General features: G+C 55.5%; 1 protein-coding gene across 25 annotated transcripts in view; it reads right to left on the bottom strand.

The window, feature by feature from the left end:
- MYT1L (myelin transcription factor 1 like) overlaps positions 1-25,579 on the bottom strand; it is a 403,856-nt gene that overhangs the window by 57,914 nt on the left and 320,363 nt on the right. For 19 of the 25 annotated variants that reach the window (XM_072771259.1, XM_072771262.1, XM_072771272.1 and 16 more), the window contains 8 exons: positions 21,882-21,972; positions 20,506-20,613; positions 16,712-16,923; positions 8,898-9,148; positions 6,898-7,137; positions 4,685-4,806; positions 4,263-4,325; positions 3,714-3,782 (listed from right to left, as the gene is read on the bottom strand). In XM_072771259.1, coding sequence (XP_072627360.1) covers positions 3,714-3,782; positions 4,263-4,325; positions 4,685-4,806; positions 6,898-7,137; positions 8,898-9,148; positions 16,712-16,923; positions 20,506-20,613; positions 21,882-21,972 — 1,156 coding nt within the window. The remainder of the gene's footprint in view (positions 1-3,713; positions 3,783-4,262; positions 4,326-4,684; positions 4,807-6,897; positions 7,138-8,897; positions 9,149-16,711; positions 16,924-20,505; positions 20,614-21,881; positions 21,973-25,579) is intronic. The other 6 variants (XM_072771282.1, XM_072771284.1, XM_072771283.1 and 3 more) reach the window with 3 other exon arrangements.

Here is a 25,579-nt window from a genome sequence, read left to right as displayed (position 1 = left end):
ATCCTCCTACTGCCTACAAAAATAAGCCCTAGCAAATTCCAGAAACAAGGAGCTTTTAGAGCAAAGTCATATTGAGGCCCAAGGTCAAAATTTTTAATTCTTGATTTAAATAAATGTAGCCAAGTTGAAAAAAAGAGTGTTGGGGCACATGTCACTAAAGGCCATCTGTGTCTCGGGTGAAAGTGCCCAGGACAGATGCCCGAGGCTCCAGGGTCCATAGGAGAGCCCTCCAAGGGGCAGGGAGCCAACACGTAGGGCCCCCGCCCGTGGTAACGACACCCAGGTTCAAACACCAAGAAGTAAAGGTGGAGCCATCCTCTACTCCTCCACTCGGAGCTCACTGGAGGCAGGAACCGGGCTGCGTGAGATAAAGATCCGAATAATAAAGAGGTATCTAAATTTGGCCAACCAAAGTATAAATGGAAGCCAATTTGGGGGCCTGTTTTTAGAGCTAATTGCCTCTGATTGAAATCGGTTTTGATTTGGCTTAAATTGGAGCCTCAGATGGCTAAAGCACCTACATCATGCCCGTGTCTACAGCGATGTCTGGAGGCAGGAGCGCTCCTGGCAGGAGGACGCGGTTTCTCAAAAAAAAAAGAGGATGGCAACCCTTTGAAGTGACTTGCAAGCTCTTTCCCGTTGCTCCTTTCAGGTCATCTTAGCAAACGGAATTTTTAGAGAAGAAACCTCCCCCTTCAGAATCAGAGCTCTTGTTGGGCAGACAGTCTTCCCAAAAGACCATTTAAAACTGAGCGGCGCTCTCCGCCCCTCCCCCAACCCGCAGGGCTCTGGCCCCAGGGCCTCAGTGGGTGTCACGCTCGGACCCGCAGGGCGCGGGGGAGGAAGGTTCACAGGACATGCGTGTGACACACAGCACATCAACCCGAAACGGTCTGCTCGCCGCACCAGCTTTCCTGGCCTGCCTGCTGCTTCCCCCTGAGCCCCTGAACTGTGTAGTCTACACCACATGGGCCAGGGACCAAGGAACGCGGTAGCTCCGGAGTTTGAATGGTATTCACGTACACACTGAATTTTAATACATTTTCAGCTTACATATTGTACATAGTTAGGCATAAAATTATCCACTTCTTTTTAAGAACATCCCAAATGTGTTGCCCTGGGTAAGATCAGAGTAAAATGTTATCTCAGGAAGTTTAAGAGGTTTGAGGATCCAAGACCAAGACTTTATCCGACACAACTCATCTATCCATGATCAAGAACGTCCTGTTAATGGCCCACTATAAAAATCCAGTGTTAAATGTGACAAGAGGAATATTTCCAGGAAATTCCACAATAGAGAACTTTTTTGGAGGTTACCGGGACCCCCCATCTAATATGTCCTTATGAAGAAGCCGAAATTGTTCACCTACAATGAATAGTGTGATTTCACTCTGTCACATGAGCGGCTGCTGCAGCAGGGATTGCCCAAACCTCGAGAAGCATCTACTGAGAAGGGCACACGTGGGACTATTCTAGAGAAAGCAGCTGTAGATCTTTATGGGATCAACCTATGCTCCCATGCAGGAAAAACCACCTAAAAGGCCTTCGTGACTCTGATTAAAAGTAACAACAAATAGAGAGTTCTCATCAATTAAGAGGTTAAAGGGAAAAAAAAATGTTGTAATCTATGGTTTCCTCCGTTCAGAAAGACTCATCATCAAGTAAAAAGCAGTCATTTAAATATTAGACTTTTTAATAGCAGACGTTTAATTGGAACCTGTAGCTTCACCAATAAAAAGGGACCATTTCGGAAAATTGGTCAAGTTTAGATTTCTCAGAAAGGATCAATCAAAACGGGATTTACTTGTTGCAAAGACAAGTTTACAAATGAGTATGGCTTTTAGATCAACCACGATTAGGAAAAGGCCACCCCTCTTCGAAGGCAAGTTCTCCCATCCAGGAAGAGGCAGGATGGAGAGAATGGACCACTCCAGCACTGCCCTGGAGGACGCGAAGGCCAACCACCTCCCGCTGAAGATGTGGATGGTGAGGACCATCACACCATCTTCCAAGATGATGAAAGAAGAGAAGAAGAAAGTGCTGGAACCGGAGAAGTGGCAGCTCTGCTTGGAACTTCGAGTCAACACCAACTTCTAAGCCCAAAGTCAAGGGATGAACACCAGCAACAGCTAGACCCCTCAGAAAACTACTCTGGTCTCTGAGGGTGTTGAGATGCTAACCAGTTAGAAGCAGTCCTAGATACCAGTTGCACAAAGGCTACATCTTGGTTACGGCTGGCCTGCTGGAACTGGATATATGCCAAACTTTTGCAAAGTGTTCCTCATCAAGAAATTCAAAGGAAAGTTGCCATGGTCTGATGTGTTGGCCACGTCCCAAGTGCAGTTAATCACATTTGATCGTGAGGGAAGTATGGGTTTAAGCCATGAAAAAAGATGTCTTAACAAAGTGGGTTGAGTTGTTCTTGCTAAGTCTGTCCGCTTTGAGGTTCTAAAAGCTATTTGTCCATTAGGCACTGCGTGGATGACACTACAGACTTTAAGTAAGAGGATGCCCTCCGGGTGTTTACACGCCATGAAGAAAACGCCAAGAGTCTTGTGATGGAAGGGCTAGTTCAGGAGGTCACTGAACATGAGCAGGTGATCTATGGCACTAGGGCCTTGGACAGGGATCCTGTAAAAAATGACATGATGTGAAACAGAGCCCTAGACTCCGAGACAGCCCTGGTCTATCGCAGCGGGATGGGATGTGGGGTGGAATCCTTGGGAAGGGAATCAAACAGGGTCTTGAAGGAGCATTTTTCCTACATTGGTAATAAAGCAGTTTCCAAACAAAATCGGAAGCCAAGCAAGTTGGACATGATGATATTTATAAAATGTCAGGAATTTAAAAAAATCATTACTTGGGGCTCTTGGTTCTCATTATGTCATGAAACGTCTTTCAGGTGTCGCCCTTCTTCCCTGACATGCACCCTACACCTCCTCGGACTAGAGCACCGAAGGCTTTCAGGCGCCTTCTAGGGCTGGTACTGACTCCTTCCAAAACCTACATGGGAGCTGCATGTGGTTCTGTATGTACAAAGAAGAGAAACCTTAGTCTGGTGCTATAAATGTGAGTGATCAGATTTATACTTAAAATACAAAGTTATAGGCATGGGGAGGAGGGGAGCCAGTGGCTGGAGGGAGGTGTGTCTGAGTGCCGGGCAGTGCCTGGTGTGCCCACGAGTGCGGCAGTAATCGTGACCTAGTCTTTGCAACTACGACCACAGCATACATAGGGAGGTAGCTATTATCGTGGTGAGGTTTTTCCTTTTTTTTTTTTTTATTACTAGTGCTATTTAAATGCCCATATTTTAAATACTTATGTTAATTACTGACTTCTAAAAAAAAATAAATTTTTCACTGTTTAGGTTACAGTCGCTTCCTAAGTCTGAGGACCTTTGTCCAACTCCCCTCCCATGTGTGTGCATATCAGGACGGAAACTACTTATGCCTTAGAAAATCCAGGATAGAGAAGCTATGGCATGAAAGCACTAGAGACAAATGAGAGGGAAGAGGCGGAGAGACTGTCCAGAAAGGTGACCAACGTCCCGAGGACCCGGTCGTGTGTGCTGTGGAGGCGCTGCGTGCACAGGTGCTTTGTTTTTTGTTTTTTGTTTTTTTTTTTTAAAGACACTTTTGTTTACATATGACACATCCGTTTTGTGACTACTAGGTGAACAGAGTCTTAAAAGAACGATTTTCATGAAATCTTACTTGAGTTCTTGTGAGCTGGTGGCCAGCATGCTTCGAATGCTTTTGTCGGCGAGGGGGCAGCCCGATAGACTGTAAGACAGGCCAGAAGAGTCAGGTGAGTAGCCGCTCCCGCCAGCTGACGCTCCCGGACAAACACAACATAAAATTGAAACTAAAAAGTTTAATGCAGAAAAGCGATGGGGCAAGTGCTGTATATTGAATTTTTTTGTTTTTTTTTTCATTTTGTTTTGTTTTATTTTGTTTTTTTTTTGTATGATTTTCTTCTTGGAAGAAAATGTGTCTGTTAATAAACAGTTTTTGTAGGATAATATAAAAGAATTTGCGCTCCTCGGCTTAAATATTTGTGAAAAGTGTTCCGAATCGAGGCAGTCTGCCTGCATCTAAAGGACACCGTACGACACGCCAGGGAGCGTGCTTTCGTGGGTCAACATATAGCACTTAGAGGGTTGACACGTAATTCGACGTTTGCACTTTGACAGCATTGTTGAGGTAAGCTGAAAACAATAAATTGAAAAGACAAAATCCACCATGAGAAAAATGAAGTCACACCTTCTATGTGAGGCGTAATTACCAGTCACATGACCACTCCCATCACACCTTGGTGTTGGACATCTGCCACCAAACAAAAACAAGAACAGCCAAAATAGTAAGTATGTTTAAAAAAAAAAAAAAGACTTTAAGAACGTTTCATTGTTTCCAGTTTAGCTGCAATGTCTGCAAGGGGGTTTAGGCGCCCTGAGGGGAAGCTGCAAAAACGCACGACCACATGGCAAAGGCGTCTCCATCACACAGAGCGTCCCGGGAGCAAGCGAGCCACATGGCCTCCCGCTCCACTGAACTGGCAGCTCGAGACATTTATGTGCTGCGAACGTCGCATGCTCCAACGGCAAGGCATGTACAGATCGGTTTTTAAGAATAAGCCAAAGAAAGGGACAGTTAAGAGCAGCCATGTCACCTGCAGTTATGCTTACGTTATTAAGTCCTTCTTGCTCTCCTTGCACTGGGGGTACTTGGGCTTGGGGCTGGGGATGGTCACCTCTCCCGGGTACCTTCTCTCCTCCAGAGCCTCCTGGAACGGGTCCAAGTCTTCCGGCTGCAGGCAAAACACAGCTTCAGGGCCGGACAGGTGACCGCGCGACCCGCAGGCCACAGCCGCGTCCCCCAGCGGCGCCGGCCACCCCGCGCTTTCCTCCTCTTCCAACCGACCGTGCCCGTTAAACCATTCCACACCCGTGTCCCGGTGAGGCCCCTTCTGAAAGGACAAAGCTGGACTCTGTTCAAAGAGCATCTTCTCCAGAGTGGACCTCAATTGCTCACCAACTGCTCTAAGCGTCTAGATTCACACCTGTCGGGGGGCGGGGCACGTATACGGGGCAGATGGTGGGTTTGGAACCAGACACTGGGTAGCTGGTGTTTCTGATTCACTGTCCAGTAAGCACCTGCCGGCGTTCAACGCTCCCCTACAGCACCGCCCTGCACAGCTTCACGCGAACCCTAAAGGCACTCAGAGCTTCTCCCAACCCCCGGGAAGCTTTCTGCATGCGTGCGTTGGGCCCCACGGAAGGCAAGACCACCTGGGATTAATGCCGTGGTTCCCGACTATTCTTATGCAGTATTTTCTTTCTCAGAACAAGTGTCTACTTCTGGTAGAAGTAACTACGAGGCTCCTACAGGTGGCGGGACTCAGCAGACGTGCCTCGTGACTACCCAGGTGCAGCGCCTGCTTCCGGGACAGTCTGTATGACGGCAATACTCCTGTCGATTTAGGAGACCTTAATTTTAATTAAAGTAAATTCAGAGACTCAACCGCCACGCCTTGTTTGGTGGCAGTGACTTAACACCGTGGGAGAGAAAAGAATACTTTGGAATTTACCTTGCCGCTCAGACTCTATTCTTCCGCAATGCCTGGATACTTAAATCAATTTGAAGAATAAAGATAATAGGCTTTAAGATGTAATGGCCTTATAACCAGGTGCCTTTCCTGCCAATTCCCACAAAGAGCTAATGTTCCCCTTTTCTGCGCTTCCTTGTTTCTGTGAGGAGCTAGTGCTTTGATGGTGGTCTCCCTATTGTATTCAAGGAGGATTTTCATTTTTCAGTGAATAAAGAAGATGTCATAATTTCCAGAGTGGAACACTGGAGAAAAAGCCAGTACAATAAAGAACAAGCTTTTCTTCATTTCTTTTCTTAGGCTAAAGGGTATTTTAACTATTTTAGCAACTCGAACGTGAACATTATAACAACTCCAGGTGTCCCCCACCGTTCAAGACCTCACCACACACACCACTTGGCTGGAAAGACCCCTTTGGAACCTGCTTTTGCTAACGGACAGACACCCAAAGAGGAGTTTTGCTTTTACAGAAAAAAGGCAAGGAGGGAGAAGAGCGTCCGGTGCTGGTTTTGCGGCAAGCTGCGGGCGCAGCCCCGCCGGGCACCTGCTCCGAGACCACGCTCCGCCTCGGCGCCCGGCTCCAGAGCTCTGGGCTACGTCTGGGCACCTCTGGGCGTCATCTCAGGTTGTGGGTGCATCTGTTAGCAAGGGGAGTCCCAAGGTTCAGAAAAGCTGGAGAGCTGAGTTTTGGGGTCTGGGAACACTCAAAATATTTTCTACATAAATGAGGGGTTAGTCTTTCCTTTACCTCGTGCCATTTGGCTTAGGAAAGTTTCCCCAGGAAAGCTCTATTTTCGGATCACAGATCTCCACTTCAAAAATATGTTCGTGACATAGGTGTTTGGTAATACTGTGCTCGACAACGATTTAGGTGATTTTAGGCACTAAAATGATTTTTTTTTTCAGGGCTGGGGTATACACTCCTCTGAGTATTTTAGGTTCTTGGAGGACAGACGCTGTCCTCAGTGTCCGAGGGCCAGCTCATGCACGTGCAAGAACCGAAGACGTTCTAATTCTCTCTCTGCAATGGGAATCAGCCCTCATAGCAATATGTCACCCAGGAAAGCGGACCAGCCTGCTGTTTACCTATTTCCTTAGAGAAATCGTTTGCAACAGAGTATGCTTGTTAGAAAATAAGATTCATCGTTGAAAAGAGCGTGTGGTTTGTTTTGCCCCATCGGTGAATGGTCGGTGGAGTGTGCTGTCGGCCCCAGGCCACGGAGGCCACACTAAGCGTGCCCACCGACATCCCATCCCACACCCCGAGCCGGCTGGCGGGTGAGGGGCACGTACGGGGACCTCGCTGGCGTCGCCCCCGTCCGCCCTGCGGGGCTTCATCTTGGTGTAGTCCACGGGCAGCTCCCAGCAGTCATCCTCCCCGAGCTGGAAGCACCGGCTGCCCATCACCGCCTGCTGCTGGGGGGACATGGGCTCCAGGGGCGTCAGGACCGGGCAGCAGCTCTCCCGCGGCCGTGGCTTGTTCATGCTGAGGTCCAGAGTCCCGTTCTCATCTACCTCCATGTCAGGGTTCTGCTGGACAGAGAGACACGGTAACCAGGCAGCTCCACCCGCCGCCCTGCAGCCCTGCCTTCAGCCCGAGTGGGCTCCGGACGCGGATTCCTCCCGCCGGCCCCCGCGCACGGGCTCCCGAGGGGGGCAGGAGGGGTGCTTTGGGGACGTAGCGGGGGCCCGCGCTCAGCCCCAGCGGTGGCTGGCAGGTGCACGCGTCTGGTCACCCACCGACGACCTGTCATCTGCGTCTCCCTCTGTCCTTACCTATTTACCTATCACAGACCTACCGCGTATTTACCATCCATCTTTATCTTCTGTTTTCTGCAATACAGATCTGCTTTTAGAAATAAGCCTTGCCGGAGGAAAATCAAACGAGCGCCTAATCTCGATTCTATTCCAGCTCAAATAACATTTAAGAGATCAGAGACAGATGCGTGTTTACGCTTAACCATTGTCCTTCCGTGTCCCTGATGTGAGTACCCGGGGACGGGGAGGGGGGAGACACGGAGGAAGCAGGGGTGGGGGGGAGGGGCAGCCGAATTCACTTCCCAACACGGAGTCCTGTGATGAAGAGTATTTTCTGTCCTGGGGGAGGGAGATGTGCAGTCACTGTTCTAAGTACTTCCACGACCTGACCCACTCTGCATCTCCACAAACCCGCAATTTAGCCCACCGGCTCAAAAAAGTGAAGAGGTACGGGGTGAGTTTTCTTTTTTCTTTCTTTTTTTTTTTCTTAAATGATGCTTTCAAACAGATGAAGAAGTCTCCAGAGCTCGCCTCTCAGGAGGAGGGACACGAGGAAGGACATGTGGAGGACGGAGCGAGACAGGTGCCAACGCCCCCCACCCCGTTCCCGGAGAGTTCCACTCTCTCGAGCAAGGATCTGGCTCCAGGGCTGGCGTGAAGGCTGCCGCGTCTCCGGGTGTCTCGCGGCTCCTTCCTCTGGATGCAGCAGAGGAGGGAGGCTGCTGGGAGCCGGAGCCGCTGACGGAGCCTGCAGCACTTGGCCTCTGTCCCCCCAGTCTTGGCTTTGATAAGCCGGAGACAAAATCGGAAGGGGTTGCTTGCTTGCTTGCTTGCTTGCTTTTTTTCCTTTCTCTCCTTGCCTCTTCCATGCTAGCCTTGGCTTTCGGCGGCTCTGATGACACAGAGACCGCACACGCCCCTGACACTGCCCCAAAGTCTAGGAATAAAATACTAATAGAAAAGAAAGCACTTGCAAAGCACGAAATGACTGACCTTTCTCCATTCTTACAAACTACTATCCCTTCCGACACCCGCTGTCAGGGTCGGGCGCTCCCGCTGCATGGCCAGGCCGCCCTAGGAATGCGGGGGGTCCCTTTGTTTTCTGCAGAGGAGGGGACAGCATGGTCCACCCGCCCACCCGTCCTCGTACTGTCTTTTTTCCTAGTCCTGAGCGACCCCCTGGGAGCCAGGGGACAGTCCTGCGCCTTCTTTGACAGCGGGGCCCCCACCCTCCTGGTGCGTAGGCCCCATTAGCTTCTTATTTTCTGTGCAGCCCTGTGAAACAGCGTGCGGTCCCTGGGTGTCCTCTGGACCCTGACGAGGAGGGTCCACGCACTGGTCTCGTCCAACAGGCCTGACAACCTCCCCTGGTTCACAAACCAGGCGCCCCACTCCCCGCGAAGCCACGCTGCCCCCCCCCACCCAGTGAGCAGGCCTCAGGGTGTCAGCACGTGCAGCAGCCAAGCTCCAGGGGCCGAGAGCTCGGGGATGCGCCCCCCCAGGCCCGGCAGAAGGGTGCCCCCTGGTGGGCCTACCCGCGCGGTGCACAGGTCCTGCGGCTTGGTGGACAGGTTTTGTGGCATCTCGCGACAGCGCGTGGACAGGTTGAGGATGGCCGTGGCTGCCATGTGGGCCGCCTCCATGTCGTGCGCATAGTCGAAGCTGCTCTTGCTGCATGTGCTGCTGGCGCTGCTGCCTCCGCCACAGCTCATGTTGCTGCTGCTGCTGGGCGCGTAGCTGCTGGTGGTGCTGCTGCTGGGGCTGGCGTTCTTGCAGTACCGCTTCGCTGGGGAGACACGGGGACGCGGATGACTTGGGTCCCCGCCGCCGGGGCCACAGCAGAGCAGGGCACGGTGCCCCGCCACCCGCCGCGTACCCCTCCCGCCGGCCCTGGGGACACGCGGTGCCCAAGCTGTCGGGGGAAGAGCCCGTCTGGCCTTTCCCGGCACAGCTGGGGGAGCAGGGGCGCAGGCGCCTCTGTGCCAGGCCACACATGGCTGCGTTGGCCACACCCGAGTAGGCCTTGGCCACCTGACATTGGGGAGTGCCCGGAACCCCGGCCTGGCCGAGGCCCGTGGGGGGGTCTCCCCATCATGACTGCCCATCGGCTCAGTGGGCGAGGGGGACTCCACAGACCTCGTCCCTCAAGAGGCCGGCCGTTCCTCCTGGCCAGGAGGGGCCTCAGTGGTCAGCGGGGGCTCCCTGTCTCGTGTGCAGGTGGTGTAGCCTCACACGCTCCTGTGCTTTTGGGGGAGGCCTGCCAGCTGGGCACATGTGATGGAAACACTCCTTTCCTCAAGAAAAATCTTCCCCTGTGCGTCTAGTAAAGAGCCACACAGAGGAACCGGCCTGCCCAGGGAGAGGGCCCAGCCCAGGTAAGCGGGGCGGGGTGGCCATGGGCATGCCACATGTTGCCTCGCCTCCCTGCAGGGATGGAGCCTGGCTGGCAGGGCACCCTGTGAGCAACCTGCGTCACCCATGGCGCACAGGCCCGGGGCAGCCAGTGTTGTCTTCCCCGGAAGTGTCCTCCGGCCCACGGGTGGGGACAACGTTTGCAGGTGACCTGTTAGGGCCCGGTGGCCAATGCCGAGGGCAGCAGGGTCACAGGGTGCCCACCTGCAGGACGGTCAGGTCCCCCCCGCCCCGGAGTCCCTGCACAGGGAGGAATTAGCAGGTGATCCGGGAGGGGGGGCGCAGGAACCCCCCCAGACGTCTCCACCTGCGAGCCACTCTTGTACGACCCCAGGTGCACCTCTGGACGTCCCTTCCAGAGCGAGCTTCGCCGGCTCGCCCTGGGTGTCCAGCGCTGTCACCGCCCTCTGTAACCCGAGTAGCCCCTTCGGAGGACACGCACAATGCCTTCCTCCCAAAGGGCAGGCGCCAGCAGAGCGGAGCTCAACAGCTGGCCTCACACACGGTCGGTCATCACGAGCTACACCAAGGAATTGCCCAAAGCCCCTTATTCGGCTACAAGTGAAAAAGTACCTAAGCTTTCATCGTTGGTACCTTTCCACTTTGGACCAAAGACGGTGCTTTCATTGTGCCACCGGGTTGCACAGAGATGCAGGCACAGCACACACAGCCTCAGGGGCGCCGCTGGCCCCAGACCCCCACCAAATGTCACAGAGCCACCGCACAGGCGAGTCCCTTTGCGTGGACCAAAGGGTGGCCTGCACCACTGAGACCCCCAGCACGAAGAGCCGTGCGGGCCGGGTCCCGCTCCGCGAAGACTAACCAGCACCCCTGCTGCTGTGTCTGCGACATGACCTCCCTTCCTCATCCCTCCGTGGACACACCTTGCCTATGCAGAGGATGGCGCGGCGTGATGGGGGGCATGGTCTGGGGTGTGGGCACGGAGCGTCCCGTGGGGCCCCAGAGACCCTCCCGGAGAGGCCGTCCCTGGGGAGCCACACAGGGGGCAGCGGCTCGTGGTTCTCTGCGTGGGGACTGAAGTCTGGGGTTTTACACCATTTACAGTCTTGAAATAAGAATAGGAGTGTAAAGATTGTGGGAGGGGTGACACAGTGCCTCGGAGGGGTCCTTTCCCTGGTGAGGGCTAGCCACTGGGGCAGGAAAGAGATGTAATGCACATAAATAAGAAAAACGGCCATTTCAGTTTGAAATGAGCAAATTGCAGTTTCTAAAAGAACGAAGCAGGGCATCGTCTGTACAGCAAACGGCAGCCACCCCTGGGCAGAGTGCGCCTCCTTCCCTGGCTGTCGAGTCCCGGGCCGGCGCCACGTCGGTGGGTCTGGGCAGAAGGCCAGTGGGGAGGGCCTGGGGCCGATCGGCTGGCGGGCCTGACCCGGAGGGGCGTATGGCCTTCCCTGAGCGCAGGCACGCCTTTGTTTCGTTCAAGTGGAAGGGGGTGCGGACGCTTCCACGTGTCAGGTGGGGGGGGTCCTCAGGCCTTGTAACTGTCACCTGTTCGTGAACCGCTCCCAAAGCCAGCATCACTGACCACTGACCACGACAAAATGCATTTCCTTTTCCTGTCACCCGGCAGCCAGGCCCTGCCACTGTCCTTCTGGGTGCCAACCTGTCCCTGGTCGTGCCACCCCCGCGTGCGGCTGCAGGGACAGCCCTCCAGGCCTTGCGTCGCCTTGAGACACCCCCTCTTCTAGCATCCTATCCCTCTCTTGCAGGACAAAGAACGACTCCACGGGATTTCTATTGGCTAAAGATGACAAATTAAAAAAGTAAAATGACCACGTTCCAGCCAGAGCCTTCTTATGACCCTGCTCTGCTCAGGAGAGTCTCACCAAATGTGCACGTCTCCTTCTCCTGGGAACGTCCGCCTTCTTATCTATTAACATAAGGGATAGATAATGTGTCCTTACAGCCCAGACTTCCACGAGGACCACATGGAAAGAGGACGGTCTGGAGGCACCCCCTGGGGGTTTACCCCGTGGGCGGACCTGGTTGGACTCGGACGGCCGTGCGCCCTCGAGCACAGCACCGACTCTCACGGTGCCCACGCAGGTTTGCACGGTCATCAGTGCACCGAGGCGGATGCAGTGCTAGGTGGGAGGAGGAGCTTTCCCGTGAGGATACAGTTAGACGGGGTCTGCACACACTCTGCTCACGTGACCTAATGCATCAAGTCCCAGCACGGACTCTTCATGTCCACTCTCCCACTAGGACAGTAAGTAGTGTCTACACAGCCAGCATTGCCGCTGTGGGGTTTAATCTGAGGACAGGGGTTTACAATCCAGTGGGAAGATAGGCCGTTTACCCGGGAAGATAGGCGAGACCCAGAGCTGCATGGGGGCGAGAACAGCTGCCCGGTTCTGCACGGGCGCCATCGTGAAGTCAGGAGGAGGGCTGCTGAGTGCGGGCCGGGCTGCGTCAGTGAGGACCAAGTGTCGAGACGTTATGGGGCAGCTGGACTGTGGGGCGGCCCAGCAGCAGGGGTGGGGAGGAGGGCGGGCGTTCTGGGGAGCGCCGGCTGGGGGCAGGGGTGAGGAGGGAACTGGGCGGCCACCTGAGCAGTTCCGGGAGCCGTTGCTGGAGGGGGCCTGGACGGGGGCCGGGATGACAGATGGGAGGTTGAGCTCCTCAGGGTGGCCCTGAGTTTGGGGAGCAGAGAGGAAGTTCAAAGCCCATCATGAAGTGTTTAGCTTGGAGAGTTTGGAGGTTGGGGATGACAGAAAGGGAGGCTCATGTGGGGAGCCCTTGGGGCCTCTGGGAACTTGCGAGTCTAGACAAAGCTCGGGGTAGTGATGTATCGCCTGGAGACATGTGTGGAGATGTCTTACACTGGGTCTGGCAGCTGTTTCTGCCTGGGAATGTCCGCCTTCTTATCTATTAACATACGGGGTAGATAATGTGTCCTTACAGTGGACACATTGTCCAGTCCAGAAGGACTGGACAATAGTCTAGGTTTTACAGGCCCCATGGTCTCTGGCACAACCACTCGGCTCTGCCATTGTGTGAAACCAGTCACTGACCAAATGGAGGCAGGCGGCTGGGGCCCATGTGGCTTTACCGATGGACACTGAAATCTGAACTTCACATGATTTTTACATGTCACAAACTCTTCTTTTTTATCCAACAACTTCAACACATCAGAGCCGTTCTTAGGTCACTGTAACCAACAGGCTGGGGGAGATGCTGGTGCGCAGGGAGACGGCAAGGCCAACATACATATTTGGGAACCTCTGTCCTTTCCTGCCTTCCCTCATTCACTGCCCTGGCACGTGGACTTCCATATCTTACAGGAGAGTGCCTCAAGCTCCTCAGCATGGTGGGTGACGCACAGCCATCTCCTCACCTGTCCCACAGGTGCCCGTCCCTGCTCTCAGGCACCTCTCCAGGCCACAGGTCTTTCCTACCAACACATGGATCTTCTACCTTTGCATAATTTCTACTCAAGCTCATGATAAAGCCATTTTGATAAAGCTCCTGCTAATTCCTCCAGAATGAATTCCTTGCTTCACTGTCTGCATGAGAGCATGTCTCACTGTCTTCCGTTTGTTCTCCAACTCTGCCTGAAAGCTTGTCCTCCAGAGGGAAAGAAGAGATAGATGATACATGATAGATAGACAGCCAAGTGGTTGGTTGGGTGGATGCATGGATGAACAGATAGATGGATGGATGGATGGATGAATAGGTGGATGGGTGGATGGGTGGAGGGATGGATGGATGGATGAATGGGTGGATGGGTGGATGGGTAGATGGGTGGATGAGTGGATGGATGGATGGAAGGATGGATAGATGGATGGATGGGTGGATAGGTGGATGGGTGGATGGATGGATGGGCAGATGGATGGATGGGCAGATGGATGGGTAGATGGATGGATGAATGGGTGGATGGGCAAGTGGATGGGTGGGTGGATGGATGAATGGGTGGATGGGTGGATGGGTGGATGAGTGGATGGATGGATGATGGATGGATAGATGGATGGATGGATGGCTGGATGGATGAATAGGTGGATGGGTGGATGCGCAGATGGATGGGTGAATGGATAGATGAATGGGTGGATGGGTGGATGGGCGGATGGGCAGATGGATGGGTGGATGGATGGATGAATGAGTGGATGGGTGAATGGGAGGATGGGCAGATGGGTAGATGGGTGGATGAGTGGATGGATGGATGCACAGATGGAGGGATACATAGATGGATGAATGGATAGATGGGTCATTGGATGGATTTCCGGATAGACAGACAGACAGAAAGATAGCAACTAGCCAGTGTCTGGAAGGATGCATGCAGGTAAAACAATGTGTGTCGAGTGTTTTTTTTTTTTTAATTTTTATTTTTATTTATGATAGTCACACACAGAGAGAGAGAGAGGCAGAGACACAGGCAGAGGGAGAAGCAGGCTCCATGCTGGGAGCCCGACATGGGATTCGATCCCGGGTCTCCAGGATCACGCCCTGGGCCAAAGGCAGGCGCCAAACCGCTGCGCCACCCAGGGATCCCTCGAGTGTTTTTTTCAGCACAGGTGGTGGGATCTAAGGTGTGATATCCAAAGACTGGGGAGAAAGGTCCTATTTTTCTATCCTGTTGGGCATCTCCATGGCCCTTCCCCTTGTTCCCAAGTGTAATGCTTCCCCCTACAGTAGGCTCATTCCACCCTTACTCTTTAGGAGCAATGACCCAGCTCTCTGCATCTGCAACAAGCCATGAGGAGGACATTCCTGTAGGGTGACCAGAGACCGCAATTACTCTGTGGTGTCTCCTGCCTGTTGCCTGCTTCAGAGACGGCTCTCAGTTTACATCCTACCAAGGAAACTGACCTGGCCGCTCTCATCCTTACTGGGAACTTTCTTTAATGTTTAAAAAGTCTGTCAGATGAATCTAGTGTGAAAGAAATGGAGTCATTGATGCTCCTCTCAGTAGGTTATGGTAAAAAGCTGCCTTTCTTTCCCTGCCCCCTCTCCCTTTTTCTGGTTTCTTAAAGGCCTAATATTGTTCCATATTCTGGGTTCCTTCGGGGCCAGTTGAAGAACTTGGCTCAGGTAAGGTTTCCGACAACAGGTATTTTCTGGGTGGGTAAGAATGAATGCCAGTAATTAAAAGTTTGTCCAGCTCTTTAGAGCTGTCAGCTGATCTCACAACAGCTCCATGGGGTCCAAAGGATGGGAATTGTTACTACCACTCTGTTCTTGGGGAAACGAACACACGGAAAGATTAATCTGCCAAATATCACACAGCTCCTAAATGGCAGAGCTGAGAATAGACCCTTGTAGGTTTGACTTCTTATCCACCAAAGGGTGTTGTAAGCAGGAAAATGTGCCCTACTGGTTATGACCTCACCCAAAATCCAACCATATGACGAGGCCAAGGAAATCAGGCCACAGAACAAGAGCAGCAAACAGTTGTGGGAAGACCAACATCTAGTGGAACTCCTCTCCAGATCACTGTGAAATATTGCTGAATTGGAAATGGTAGAAGCGTAATTTTTAATTATGTGAATTCAATTTTTCTGATCCTTCGTTTGCAATCAAATGGATAAAGTTATAGCAAACTGTAAATCGGAAAATCATTATGATAAAATAAAACAAAAAAAAATTATTTTCTGTTATACCCTAAGCCACTCTCTTTTTTTCCACTTACATTTTTGTTCCTCTATATTAAGAATTGACACACACGAGGATAATCAATATACGATACATTGAAGATATACTAAATTTCACCCACTATACATATTAATTGTCATTAAGGCAAAGAATAACTCACATAACTCAGAAACATGTGCAACGACTCACATTGAATCGTAAAGAGGTTTTGGAGCCCCCCAAGCATTCGATTTAAACAAATATTTTTTGTTTGCTGTGATTTTAATTACACATCTTTTTCAGAGAGGAACTAAAAGATCTTTAAAGGCCCATCTCCTTGTCTCTGCTACAGAACACCCAGATAAGACCTAAGAATCATCAAAACATGTACAACCCACATCCCAGTCAGGAAAATTTGCCCACTCAGCCCATATATCCTAGAATTTGAATCAGAAATGTGGTTAGATAAGCATGTGACATCAGAGAAATGCAGTCATCCCTTCCGCGTTCAACGACTTACCATGTTAGCGCAGGGAAGCCGTGGGGGCTAGCTCGAATCATTGGCAGAGGACCCGGGACCCACGAGGGGAAGCAAGCTACCCCCTGAGAAGCAGGTGGTTTTTATTGGTTCTACCTGCTTTTTGTTTTTGGTGGATGCACGGTAGCTAGGTCATAAAAGGAGGCCCTGCCCGGCCCCACTCCCCACGGGGAAACAGGCCAGGGCCGGCATCTGCCGGGAGAAGGCCTGGTGACACCAGCAGAAGTTTCTGCTCTTGGGTGCACCTTAGAATCACCAGTCACTTAGAGAATGTCACCATAGAGGCAGCCCCCCACCCCCACCCTCCCCCAGGGATTTCAATTTAACTGGTTCAGGGTGCAGCCTGGGCATGAGGATGCTTAACGTCTCCCCAGATGTATCTAATGTGCATCCAAGATCGAGAACTCCGAGGGAATGCAGGGTTTCCCAAAAGGGCCAAGAACTCCGGGTGCTCCCTCTGGCGGTCCCAGGTTGATGGGTGCTGGGCCCTCGTCTACAGGAAGTGCAAGGACACCTCCGAGGCAACATCGGGAAGGAAGCAGGTGAGCCGACGGCTCTCTGCACATTCTGAAAGCGGCCAGAACGTGCTGCTTTGGAAACACTGAGGGGCGGGCATCTTCCTCCCTCCTGCAGGCGGGGCTCACCCAGGCCCGTGAGCACACGAGCGCGCCCCCGCCTGGGGTCGGCTTTCTGGGGCACCCGTCAAGTGACCACCTGCTCGACTGGTTTGTAGGAAACGGATACACACAACAACAACATTATTAACGGCAAGCGTGACTCTCACGTAGAAGAGTGTGCACCTCCTACCATCATATCCTTTGGGGGATATATCCCTGGTTTGCACCTTGGGAGCTATGGCCCGCTTGCCATAAGTATGGCTGTCGTAAGTGTTGTACTCAAACGAGGTCTTGGAATACTTCTCCAGCTCTTTGGCCAGGTTGGAGCGAGGCGTGGTCGTGGGGACGTTGTTTCTGTAGCCGTAGTGAGGGATCTCGAGCTGCTTTACAAAACACATTGGCCTGTGAACAAACAAGAAACAATCGGCAGCTTGCTCTCTCGTGGCTGCAGCTAAGACGCGGTGCGCGTGGAGGTGAGGGCTTGCGGCTCAAATCCACCCGCCCCAGAACGACCGCGTGTGCTGGGATGACGCGGCACCAAACAGGCTGTCTGCCTGAGCCTGACGGCCGAAAGGCACAGTTAAGAAGAAAATAAGATATTTTGCTTTTTCTCTTATTTCTTTTTCTGTTTGAAGCCCTGGCTGGCTGGGTGGGACTCGGGCGGTGTGAGGACGGGAAGGACCTTGCATCCACGTGTTCTTTTCACACCGGTTCAGAGAGTAAGAGTTACAACACAGGGCGTGAGCCAATAAGACATTTGCCTTAAAAAAAAATTAAAAAAAAAAAATTTAAAAAAGGGACGCCTGGGTGGCTCAGCAGTTGAGCGTCTGTCTTCAGCTCAGAGCATGATCTCAGGGTCCTGGGATCGAGTCCCGCATCGGGCTCCCTGCATGGAGCCTGCTTCTCCCTTGGCCTCTGTCTCTGCCTCTCTCTGTGTCTCTCATGAATAAATACATATTTAATTTAAAATAATTTTTAAAAAAGGAAGAAATGTAGAAAACCTCTTAGGGACATGGGCTGACCCAAAATGAGATGAATGGTTCATGGCTGGACGTGACAATGGAACGCATGAGATGTTTACCGGGTAGTCACCCAGCTGTCCAGACTTGGGAATAAAGTCTTGACACGGAGGAGCGCTCGGTTACTGCTCAGTCCTCAATAGTCTACCTTGTTTTGTGTGTCCACCCAGTTGTGCGTAACGTGGGAGAGAGTGTGAAACTATTTTGGGAAATGACCGTAGACTTACAGACACGCTGAGAGGAGGGGCTACCTCTGCTCTTCACCCAGCTTCCCCTCGTGCTAACACCTTTATCAGATCACCGACACCTTTATTTTGATTTCATTAATGCAGCCTATTCTTGTCAAATCAATGAAATACTGCGGTGACCGGGTGGACGCCCCTTAGGCATTGTGGGTAATGTGGGGGCACATAAGGGAACCAAACCCTTGCCTTGAGTTTCTGGGCAGCATGCAGAGTGTGATGCTGTTTTAAGGGTCCAGGTGTAGGGTGTGCTGTACAGGTTAAGATCCAGGGAAAGGAGCCACAGAGGTCAAAGTTGAGGAGCAGGGGCGCCAACAGCATCCCCGGGGCCTGCGGGACCTGGCAGCCTGGGACCAGGTGGGGGGTCGGCTCTGTGCAGCGGGCAAGGCTGTGGGAGGCACGGTCCCCGAGCAGTCGGAGATCAGGACCAGCTCTGAAGGAGCGGGGCTGGAGCAGAGGCAGGGGTGACAGGGGTCCCCGGTGTCCAACTGAGGCTGTGATGGGGGTCCACTCCCTGCGGCCAGGGGCGGGAGAACTGGAACGGAATTGGAAGCCTTGAGGTCTCCCAGTTGGGCACTCGGCTGGAAGGTGTTTCAGCTTCTTCAACGAGTGCGGCTCTAAAGCAGTTCTCTCTTCCTCCCTCCGGGCCTCCCTCCGGCCCCACGGAGACCAGGTCCTCCCATCCCGGGACATGGGTGCTCAGGAGCATGGGACAGCCCCGGAGGCCAGGCCGCGGTTGCTGCGGGTCCCTCCTGCCCGTCCCGCCCGCCCCGCCAGAGGCACGGTGTTGGTAGATGCACCACTTCGGCGCACACTCGTCGTCCGTCTATCCTTTGCTGTGGTTTTCCGAGACTTCGGCCCGTGGAAAGGGCCCTGTGGCCACGAAGCCACAGAAATAAGGTAAAAAAAACAAAGGCCGTTGCTTCAGGCTCCATATCAGAGGGAGGCCCGTGTCTGGGCGAGGTGGGGTCTGCCACAGGGACGCATCCACGCTCAGCCTGCCGGGAGGGTCCCCAGGAGGTGCAGGCCAGGCTCCCCTCTGGCCCCGGGTGGCGTCTGCGGAGGGGACGGCCGTGCCCAGCTCCGGCGGCTCCCTAGCTACCCTCGGATCTGGGGTCAGCCCCATGCCTGCGGGGAGGATGGAGCCCCAGGGGAGGCTTCTCGCCCCGTAACTAAGTGGGGTGGGGGCCGCGGGCCGTGGGGGGCGTGTTATGCGGCTAGCTCCCACGCCGAGACACCCAGAAGAGCACCCACCGGCATTTGGTGAGGCTTTATCTCTAAATAGGAGTTATAAATGGTTTTTATTTTCTTATTTTGGCCTACTTAAGTATTTCTCATTTTCCATGAAGATTTTTACTTTTCAGAGCCCCTGGGGGGGGGGGGGCGGTTCAGCTCAGGGGGTTGAGCATCTGCCTTCTGCTCAGGTCACGATCCCGGGGTCCTGGGTCGAGTCCTGCATTGGGTTCCCTGCTCAGCGGGGACCTGCTTTTCCCTCTGTCCCTGCTCCTGCTCACGCACAGTTTATCTCTTTCTCTCAGATAAAGAACTAAAATTTTTTAAAAGAGAGATTTTAACTTTTCTTTCTTTTTTTTTTTTTAAAGATTTTATTTATTTATTCATGAGAGACACACAGAGAGAGGCAGAGCCACAGGCAGAGGGAGAAGCAGGTTCCCTGCAGGGAGCCCAATGCAGGACTCGATCCCAGGACCCCGGGGTCACGCCCTGGGCGGAAGGTGGCGCTAAACCGCTGAGCCCCCCGGGCTGCCCAAGATCCAATTAACTTTTCTATTGAGGGACAAGAGGGTCTGTACCGACTGGGGTAAAATCTTTTCAGAAAGCTTTAAATAATGCACAACAGAACCACGCAGGTGTTCCTGACACTTAAACAGTGCTTTTTCCCAAGTGATTTATCCTAAAGGCATAAGGAAAGCAAACTTGCGTGCGTGCGTGCCCTCAGCGCTCCCGCTGTAACCCCGAAGCTTGGAACCCACCCAACGCCTCTGGGTGGGAGCCTGCCTCCCGCGCCCGGGCACCTGCTCCCCGCTGCGGCCGGAGGGAGACCATGCAGGACGCGGGGCGTGCCTGTGCCACGGTCTCCGCTGACGAGTCTGGACTGAGGGCCGCGCGGCCCCCGGGGTTCGAAGGGAGTGAGTGGAAAGAAGAGCTGCTGGCGGGATCCGGGACGGGGGCTTCTCCCTCCGCCCTTCCCAAGAATCTCCCTTTCTGAACCTGAGACAGTGGGTTGGGCCAGGTGATCTGCGAGGTCCTTCTGTTCAGGGAAGTCCCCGAGCCGCTGCCCTGCGTGCGGCTCCCGTGGGTCGGATGGGGGCGGTGATGCTTTGCCCACGCCCCTCATGGTGTCTGGGGCCCCGGAGGGGAGAAGCGCCTAGGCCCCCGGGTGCAGCCGGCACCACGCCCTGTCCTCCACTCGAGGAAGGGTCACCCCGGGCAGCGTATTGCGGCGCAGAGCTCCCCGCCCTCGAGTGTTCAGAGAATCACGAAACATTTTCCAGGCCAGAGAGAAAACCAGGAACACGTTTCCACGTGTCTCATTTAACACCTTACAGGGGGCGGACACAGCGGGGGAGTGGCCCCTGAGGGGCTCCCTTAGCCGCTCGGCGACCACCTGTGGCCCCGCCACCTGGCCAGACCATCTGCCTTGCCCAGGGCCCCGGGGCCGCCTACACTCAGGTGTTCCCAGACGACATGCTCGCGTTTGGTACCTTAGCACGCGGTCTGAGGCCTGGTTGGACTTGGACACGTCGCAGCTCTGGTGCTTCTCTTGGGCCTTTGCCAGTTTCTCTGCAGCAGCAATAGGGCATCCAGAGAGGCTGCAGGCACAGAAAGGGGGTTAGTGGCCATCCGCGGGGGCTGTGCGCCCCCTTCGCCCCTCCGGACTCTCCCTCGGGAGGCTCGAGAAGACCCTGCCGCAGCTCCCCACGCCTGCCGAGGGCTTTCCTGGGGGGTGGACAGGGCGGGGGGGGTGAGCATGGGTGCACCGTGAGGGTTTCCTCTTGGTCTCCAGCCATCAACGCTCAAGGCCACGCCAAGCATAGCTCACACTCAGCCCCAACTGGGGGTAGCGAGCCAGACTCGGCGTCGCTCAAGAGGACACGGGCTCCATTCCAGGCTATCTTTGGAGAGGAGGACAGCCGCCCGGGCAGGCTGAGATCCCCCAAAGCCCAAGAACAGCAGCTCGCCGGGGGGCGCCGGGAGCTCTCGGCTGACCCTGTGAGGGCCGCTGACCATAGCGCTTTGGCCGGTTGTGGTGCGTCTCCTTGTGAGTTTAACACTAGGCCCCCACTTTACCCGGCGGGCAGGCAAAAACCAAGGTGGAACTCATAACGGTTTCCTTCACTTAAAGTTCTACGTGAGCTTGTGAGGCTGAAAGCAGGGACACATTGGAACAGAATCTCTCTGGCGGTTGATAAAGAGGAATTTGATAAGGATCTGAGCATGAGGAGCAACTTAGTAGAGGTCAAAATAGGAAAGGAAAGGGCTGGAATTTGTCCAGAACAAGAGTGTGGTCCCGAGCGCGCCTATGGACCCGGCTCACGGCCGCGCACTTGCACTCCCGGCATCTGCTCCCACTTGGCTGGTGTCCACGCTGCTGGCTGGGGCTTCGGCAGGGATTCAGGGGCCCCTAGCCGGTCACACACCATCGAGAGCTCGTGCTTGTGAGCCCTCCGTGCACGGTGCACACAGCACGGCTCCTCCCCACCCTGGGGAACCGAGCGCACCCTGGGGAACCGAGCGCGCCCTGCGGGTGGCTGCCGCTCCGCCTTGGGTATCATGCCCCGGGGACGCCTTGGAGGGCACTGGGCACCGGGGGTGGGACCAGGGAAGAGTCCTCTCTGCAGGAAGGGGGCCTGGGATTTGCCTTCCCCACGCGCTGTCTTCCCCCACGAGCTCCCTCCCCGCAAGCGCCCTGTCCCCTGGGGCAGGAAGGGGAGGTGTGCAGGGGTGTGGCTGTCGGGGACGGCCCCCACGAGCTCCCCATGAACACCCTGTCCCCGGGGCAGGGAGGGGAGGTGTGCAGGGGTGTGGCTGTCGGGGACCGTCCCCGCAGCGTCTGGGGGCACAGGAGCGCGTTGCTTACCTTCTGTGAGAGTTCCTGTTGCTATTTACATGCCCTCGCCCTGTGCAGCCCGGAGTGGGACACTTGAGGACATTCTCATGCATGGCAAGAACTTGACAAGGAGAGGCAGAGAAGACAGCCCAGCATTAAAACACAGAAATGGTCCGAGTACAAGAATATCAATCACTCTAACGAAGGAGGGTTAGTTTATGACGGACAGGCCTACACACGTCTGTGATGGGCATGGTCGGGAAAACACACGTAGGAAGAAGGTCGCGTCCACCTCGGTGGCATGCAAAGCGGGGCGCGCCGGGTGGGGGCCGCGGAGTGGGGCTCGGTCGCCCAGCTCCACTCGGGGCAGGGGAGCGGGGCCTCCCTACATCTCCCGCAGGTTGGCACTGGCTAGCGGGCGGCCGTGTACCAGCACGGACATCGGGCCTGGGGACACCTGCCTGTGCTCCGGGCGCACCCGGTGCGATGAAGCCACGGGGTCCTGGGGAATGGAGACCCCCCCAACCTGGTTTTTAAATAAAACGAATTAAACGATGACTTTTCATCCGGGAATCAGGTATCTTACTATCCTGCCAAAGGGACGAGCTAGAACAGCGACTGTTGTGTGGCCTTCACCCCGTGAGGTCGGCAGGGGGACGCCCCAGGGCCGGGCGCCGCAGCCAGAGGGGTGGGAGGCCTGTCACCCGCGGCGGTCGCGGGCCTGGACAGTTCGCGTGTCCGTCAGCGGCTGCTGCTCTGGGGGAACAGGTGCCGGTGGGAAGCCAGGAGGACCGAGCCCAGCACTGGCCCCGCACGACTGTGTGCACCATAGCAGCACCCGGGGTTCACCTCATAGGAGGCCGGGAAAAGCGAAGTCCGCCCGCTGGGGGTGTATCTCTACGGTTCTGCTCCTCTAGAACCATCTCCCTCTTCCCTGGAGGCTGCACGCTGTCCCCTCGGGCGCCGTGCTCCCTCCTGACCAGGTCCTTACGGAGCGAGTGCTTCTGGCTTCACCTTTACAGTTTCGTGCTCCCGTGTCATCCTGACGTGTGTCCGTCACTCGGTCAGCACCGATGGACGAGGGTGAGCGGCCTTGGCTCTGTGTGTCGGGGGCCGGCTGGGGGGCGTCAGGAGGCCTCCTTCCCGGGCCCCCGCCCTGGGCCCTGCCTGCTTGCTGCCCATCGCCCCTGAGGCCTCGCCACCCCCCCCCCCCCGGGGCCTGCGCTCCTCCCTCCGGGCTCCCGCTTCACCTCCGTCATCCATCCTCCCGTCGGGGCCTCTCGGAAACCCTCCCCGCAACACAGCTTCCTCTCAAATCAGCGCATCTTTCCTTCCCGGGGACGCTACACTTTCCAAAACCTGGTCTTCTCCGTAGAGAGAGCGGAGCCTTGCACACTCCCCGCCGCGTGGAGACGCGGACTCCCTCTTGCCATCTGGGAGCCGCACCTGCGCTCGGGGTCTGCCTCGGCCCCGCGGTCCTCAGGCCACCGCTGCACCTGCCGCTCATCCTTCCCACCCTCCCTTCTCTGCGCCTGAGCCTCAGTGGCAGTGACCTCGGCCGCCCGTCCCCTCCGACCACCTTCTCAGGCCTCCCCACGTGGGCCGGACCTTTCCAGAACCACCGTGCTCTCCTGCGTCCCTTTGCTCCCTCTTCCTCAGCCTCATGTTCTATATGCTCATGCCCCAAACTCCTGTTTTTGGCTCCTGTTCATTCTTGCCTCGTGCCTCCTGTCTGGACAACCTCATCCTTGGATCCCGTGAGTCCTGGCTGGAAATCAGGTCCCGAGAGCTGCCCCATCCCCGACCCCACCCAGACCCTGGAGCCTCCCCCAAGCCCGCAGGAGCACCACGCTGCACTTCCAGCCACCCGGAGAGCCCAAGCTGCCGTGTCTTCTAAGGTGGGGCCCATTTCTCCATCACTATGTCTGTTGGTGGAGAGTGTCCTTGTGTTGGCCTGGCGGGCGTCCTGGGGTCACCTCCAAGCCCTCCATCACCCATCCTCCTGCCTGCCCATGTCTGCAGTGTGTCCTGACCTCGTCCCAGACTGTCCATCCCTGGCCCCGGCCTCCGTCACCCCTGGTGTCCAGCCGTCTGACCAGCCCGGGCCCCTCCCTGTCCCTCAGGACCTGCTCAGGTGCCACCCCGTGGAGCCGGTGTGTCCTCGGGGAGCCGGACCGGCTGGGGAGCCCCTAGCCTTGTGGTCACCTGCTGTGTTGAGTGCCCGGCCCGTTCTCGGCTGCCGAGGGCCAGAACCACCGGGCGGCGAGCCCTCTGCTTCTAGCTCAGCATGCTACAGACTGCCTTCGACGGGCCAGAAACGGTGACTGGGGGAGGCTGGCCCAGAAAAAAATGGGAAAAAATCTAAGCCTAAAAGGAAGACCTGCATCTGAGGAGTCTAATTGTTTTTGTCCTTTTAAATTCCTAGGGTCTCTGAAGAGCTGTATGGTGTGTATTTGGAAGCGGCTTTCTGCTGGAGCTCGGCAAGGGGCTCCCCGGCTGGGTGTGGAGCGTTCCCCCCACCCCGGGACCAAGGAGAGCCCGGGTCCGACCCCGGGCCCAGGGGCCCCATGCAGCTGCGTGGAGCACAGCCCCATTCCTTCCACATTCAGACTTTCCCTGCGAAAATAAGGAGTCAGGGGCATTTCCCAGCCCAGGGAAGGAGCAGGGTGTCTACTCGGGAGGCGGAAACATGCGCCTTGGAGAAGGACTGCCAAGGCAGCGGCGCCCTCAGAGGTCAGAGGCGGGCTCTCGGGGGGCCGGGAGGGCCGAGGGGGCCAGGGCCCAGCCCGACAGGCCTGGGGCCGGGGCACAGAGCCAGGCCCTCTGCGCGCAGGCGGGAGGGGACCCTGGCAGCCGGGGCCTCAGGCCTGGGCCTGCTCCCCGCTGGGCAGGTCGGTGCCGGCTCGCGTTGCTCTGAAGACACCGAGGGCCTTCAGCTGGCCGGGCACCGAGCTCACCCGGGAAGGGGGGCGAGGGCGGGCTCGCTGGGGAGTGAGGGAGGCCGCGCGCTGGCGCTCAGCCACGGAAGCTGCTGCGTTCAGACCATGCTGGCTCCCTGCTCATGTAACACACGGGCACGGCCTTGCACTCGAGTGGCTTCCTTCCCGGCTCTGCACGTTTGTTCGCCGGGCACTTATCAGAAATACGGGCTTCTCGTGCTCAACAGCCGCTCAGAAACCTGGAGGCACAAAGCTTCTATCGCCCCTGGAAATGTTCCGCTGAAGCTGTTTCTGAGCCTCAGGGGCCGCTAGGAACCTCTCTTTGTTCGGACAGATTTGCACCTCGGAATTCCGAAGTGAGCCATTTTGGCGGGACCCCCCTCAAAGACTCCTCCAAAGGGTCACCGGGCCCCCCTGACGCGGCCCGGCCAAGCTATTGCACTTCGCCTGCTGGAAACGGTGTCTGAGCTCATGAGGGAAACCCTGGACATACCTGAGGCTCAACATAGGACCCTAGACTCATCTCGTCATTTCTGAAAGGTGCCTTTTCCCCTGAGCAATCAATACTAACGGTTTTTGAGTAGCCGGCTCACTTCCTGTGCTGAGAGGAGGGCAAACAAAAGAGGTTTCAGAAATGATGCGTCATTCCGGTCCCAGAATGAGTTCAGCTGTGCTCAGAATCAGCTGGATGGTCTCAGAACATTGGCTGATTAAAAAGACCCGCCCGAGTTCAACGTCCTCACCTAAGGTCTCGTTGCGTGGAAATGTGGGGACAGCCGTGACACGGAA

The sequence above is a fragment of the Canis lupus genome, chromosome 12 (assembly GCF_048164855.1).
Source record: "Canis lupus baileyi chromosome 12, mCanLup2.hap1, whole genome shotgun sequence".
In the NCBI taxonomy this organism is placed as follows: Eukaryota; Metazoa; Chordata; class Mammalia; order Carnivora; family Canidae; genus Canis; species Canis lupus.
Note: the sequence above shows the minus strand (reverse complement) of the source record. Positions and strands in the feature narration are given on the sequence as shown.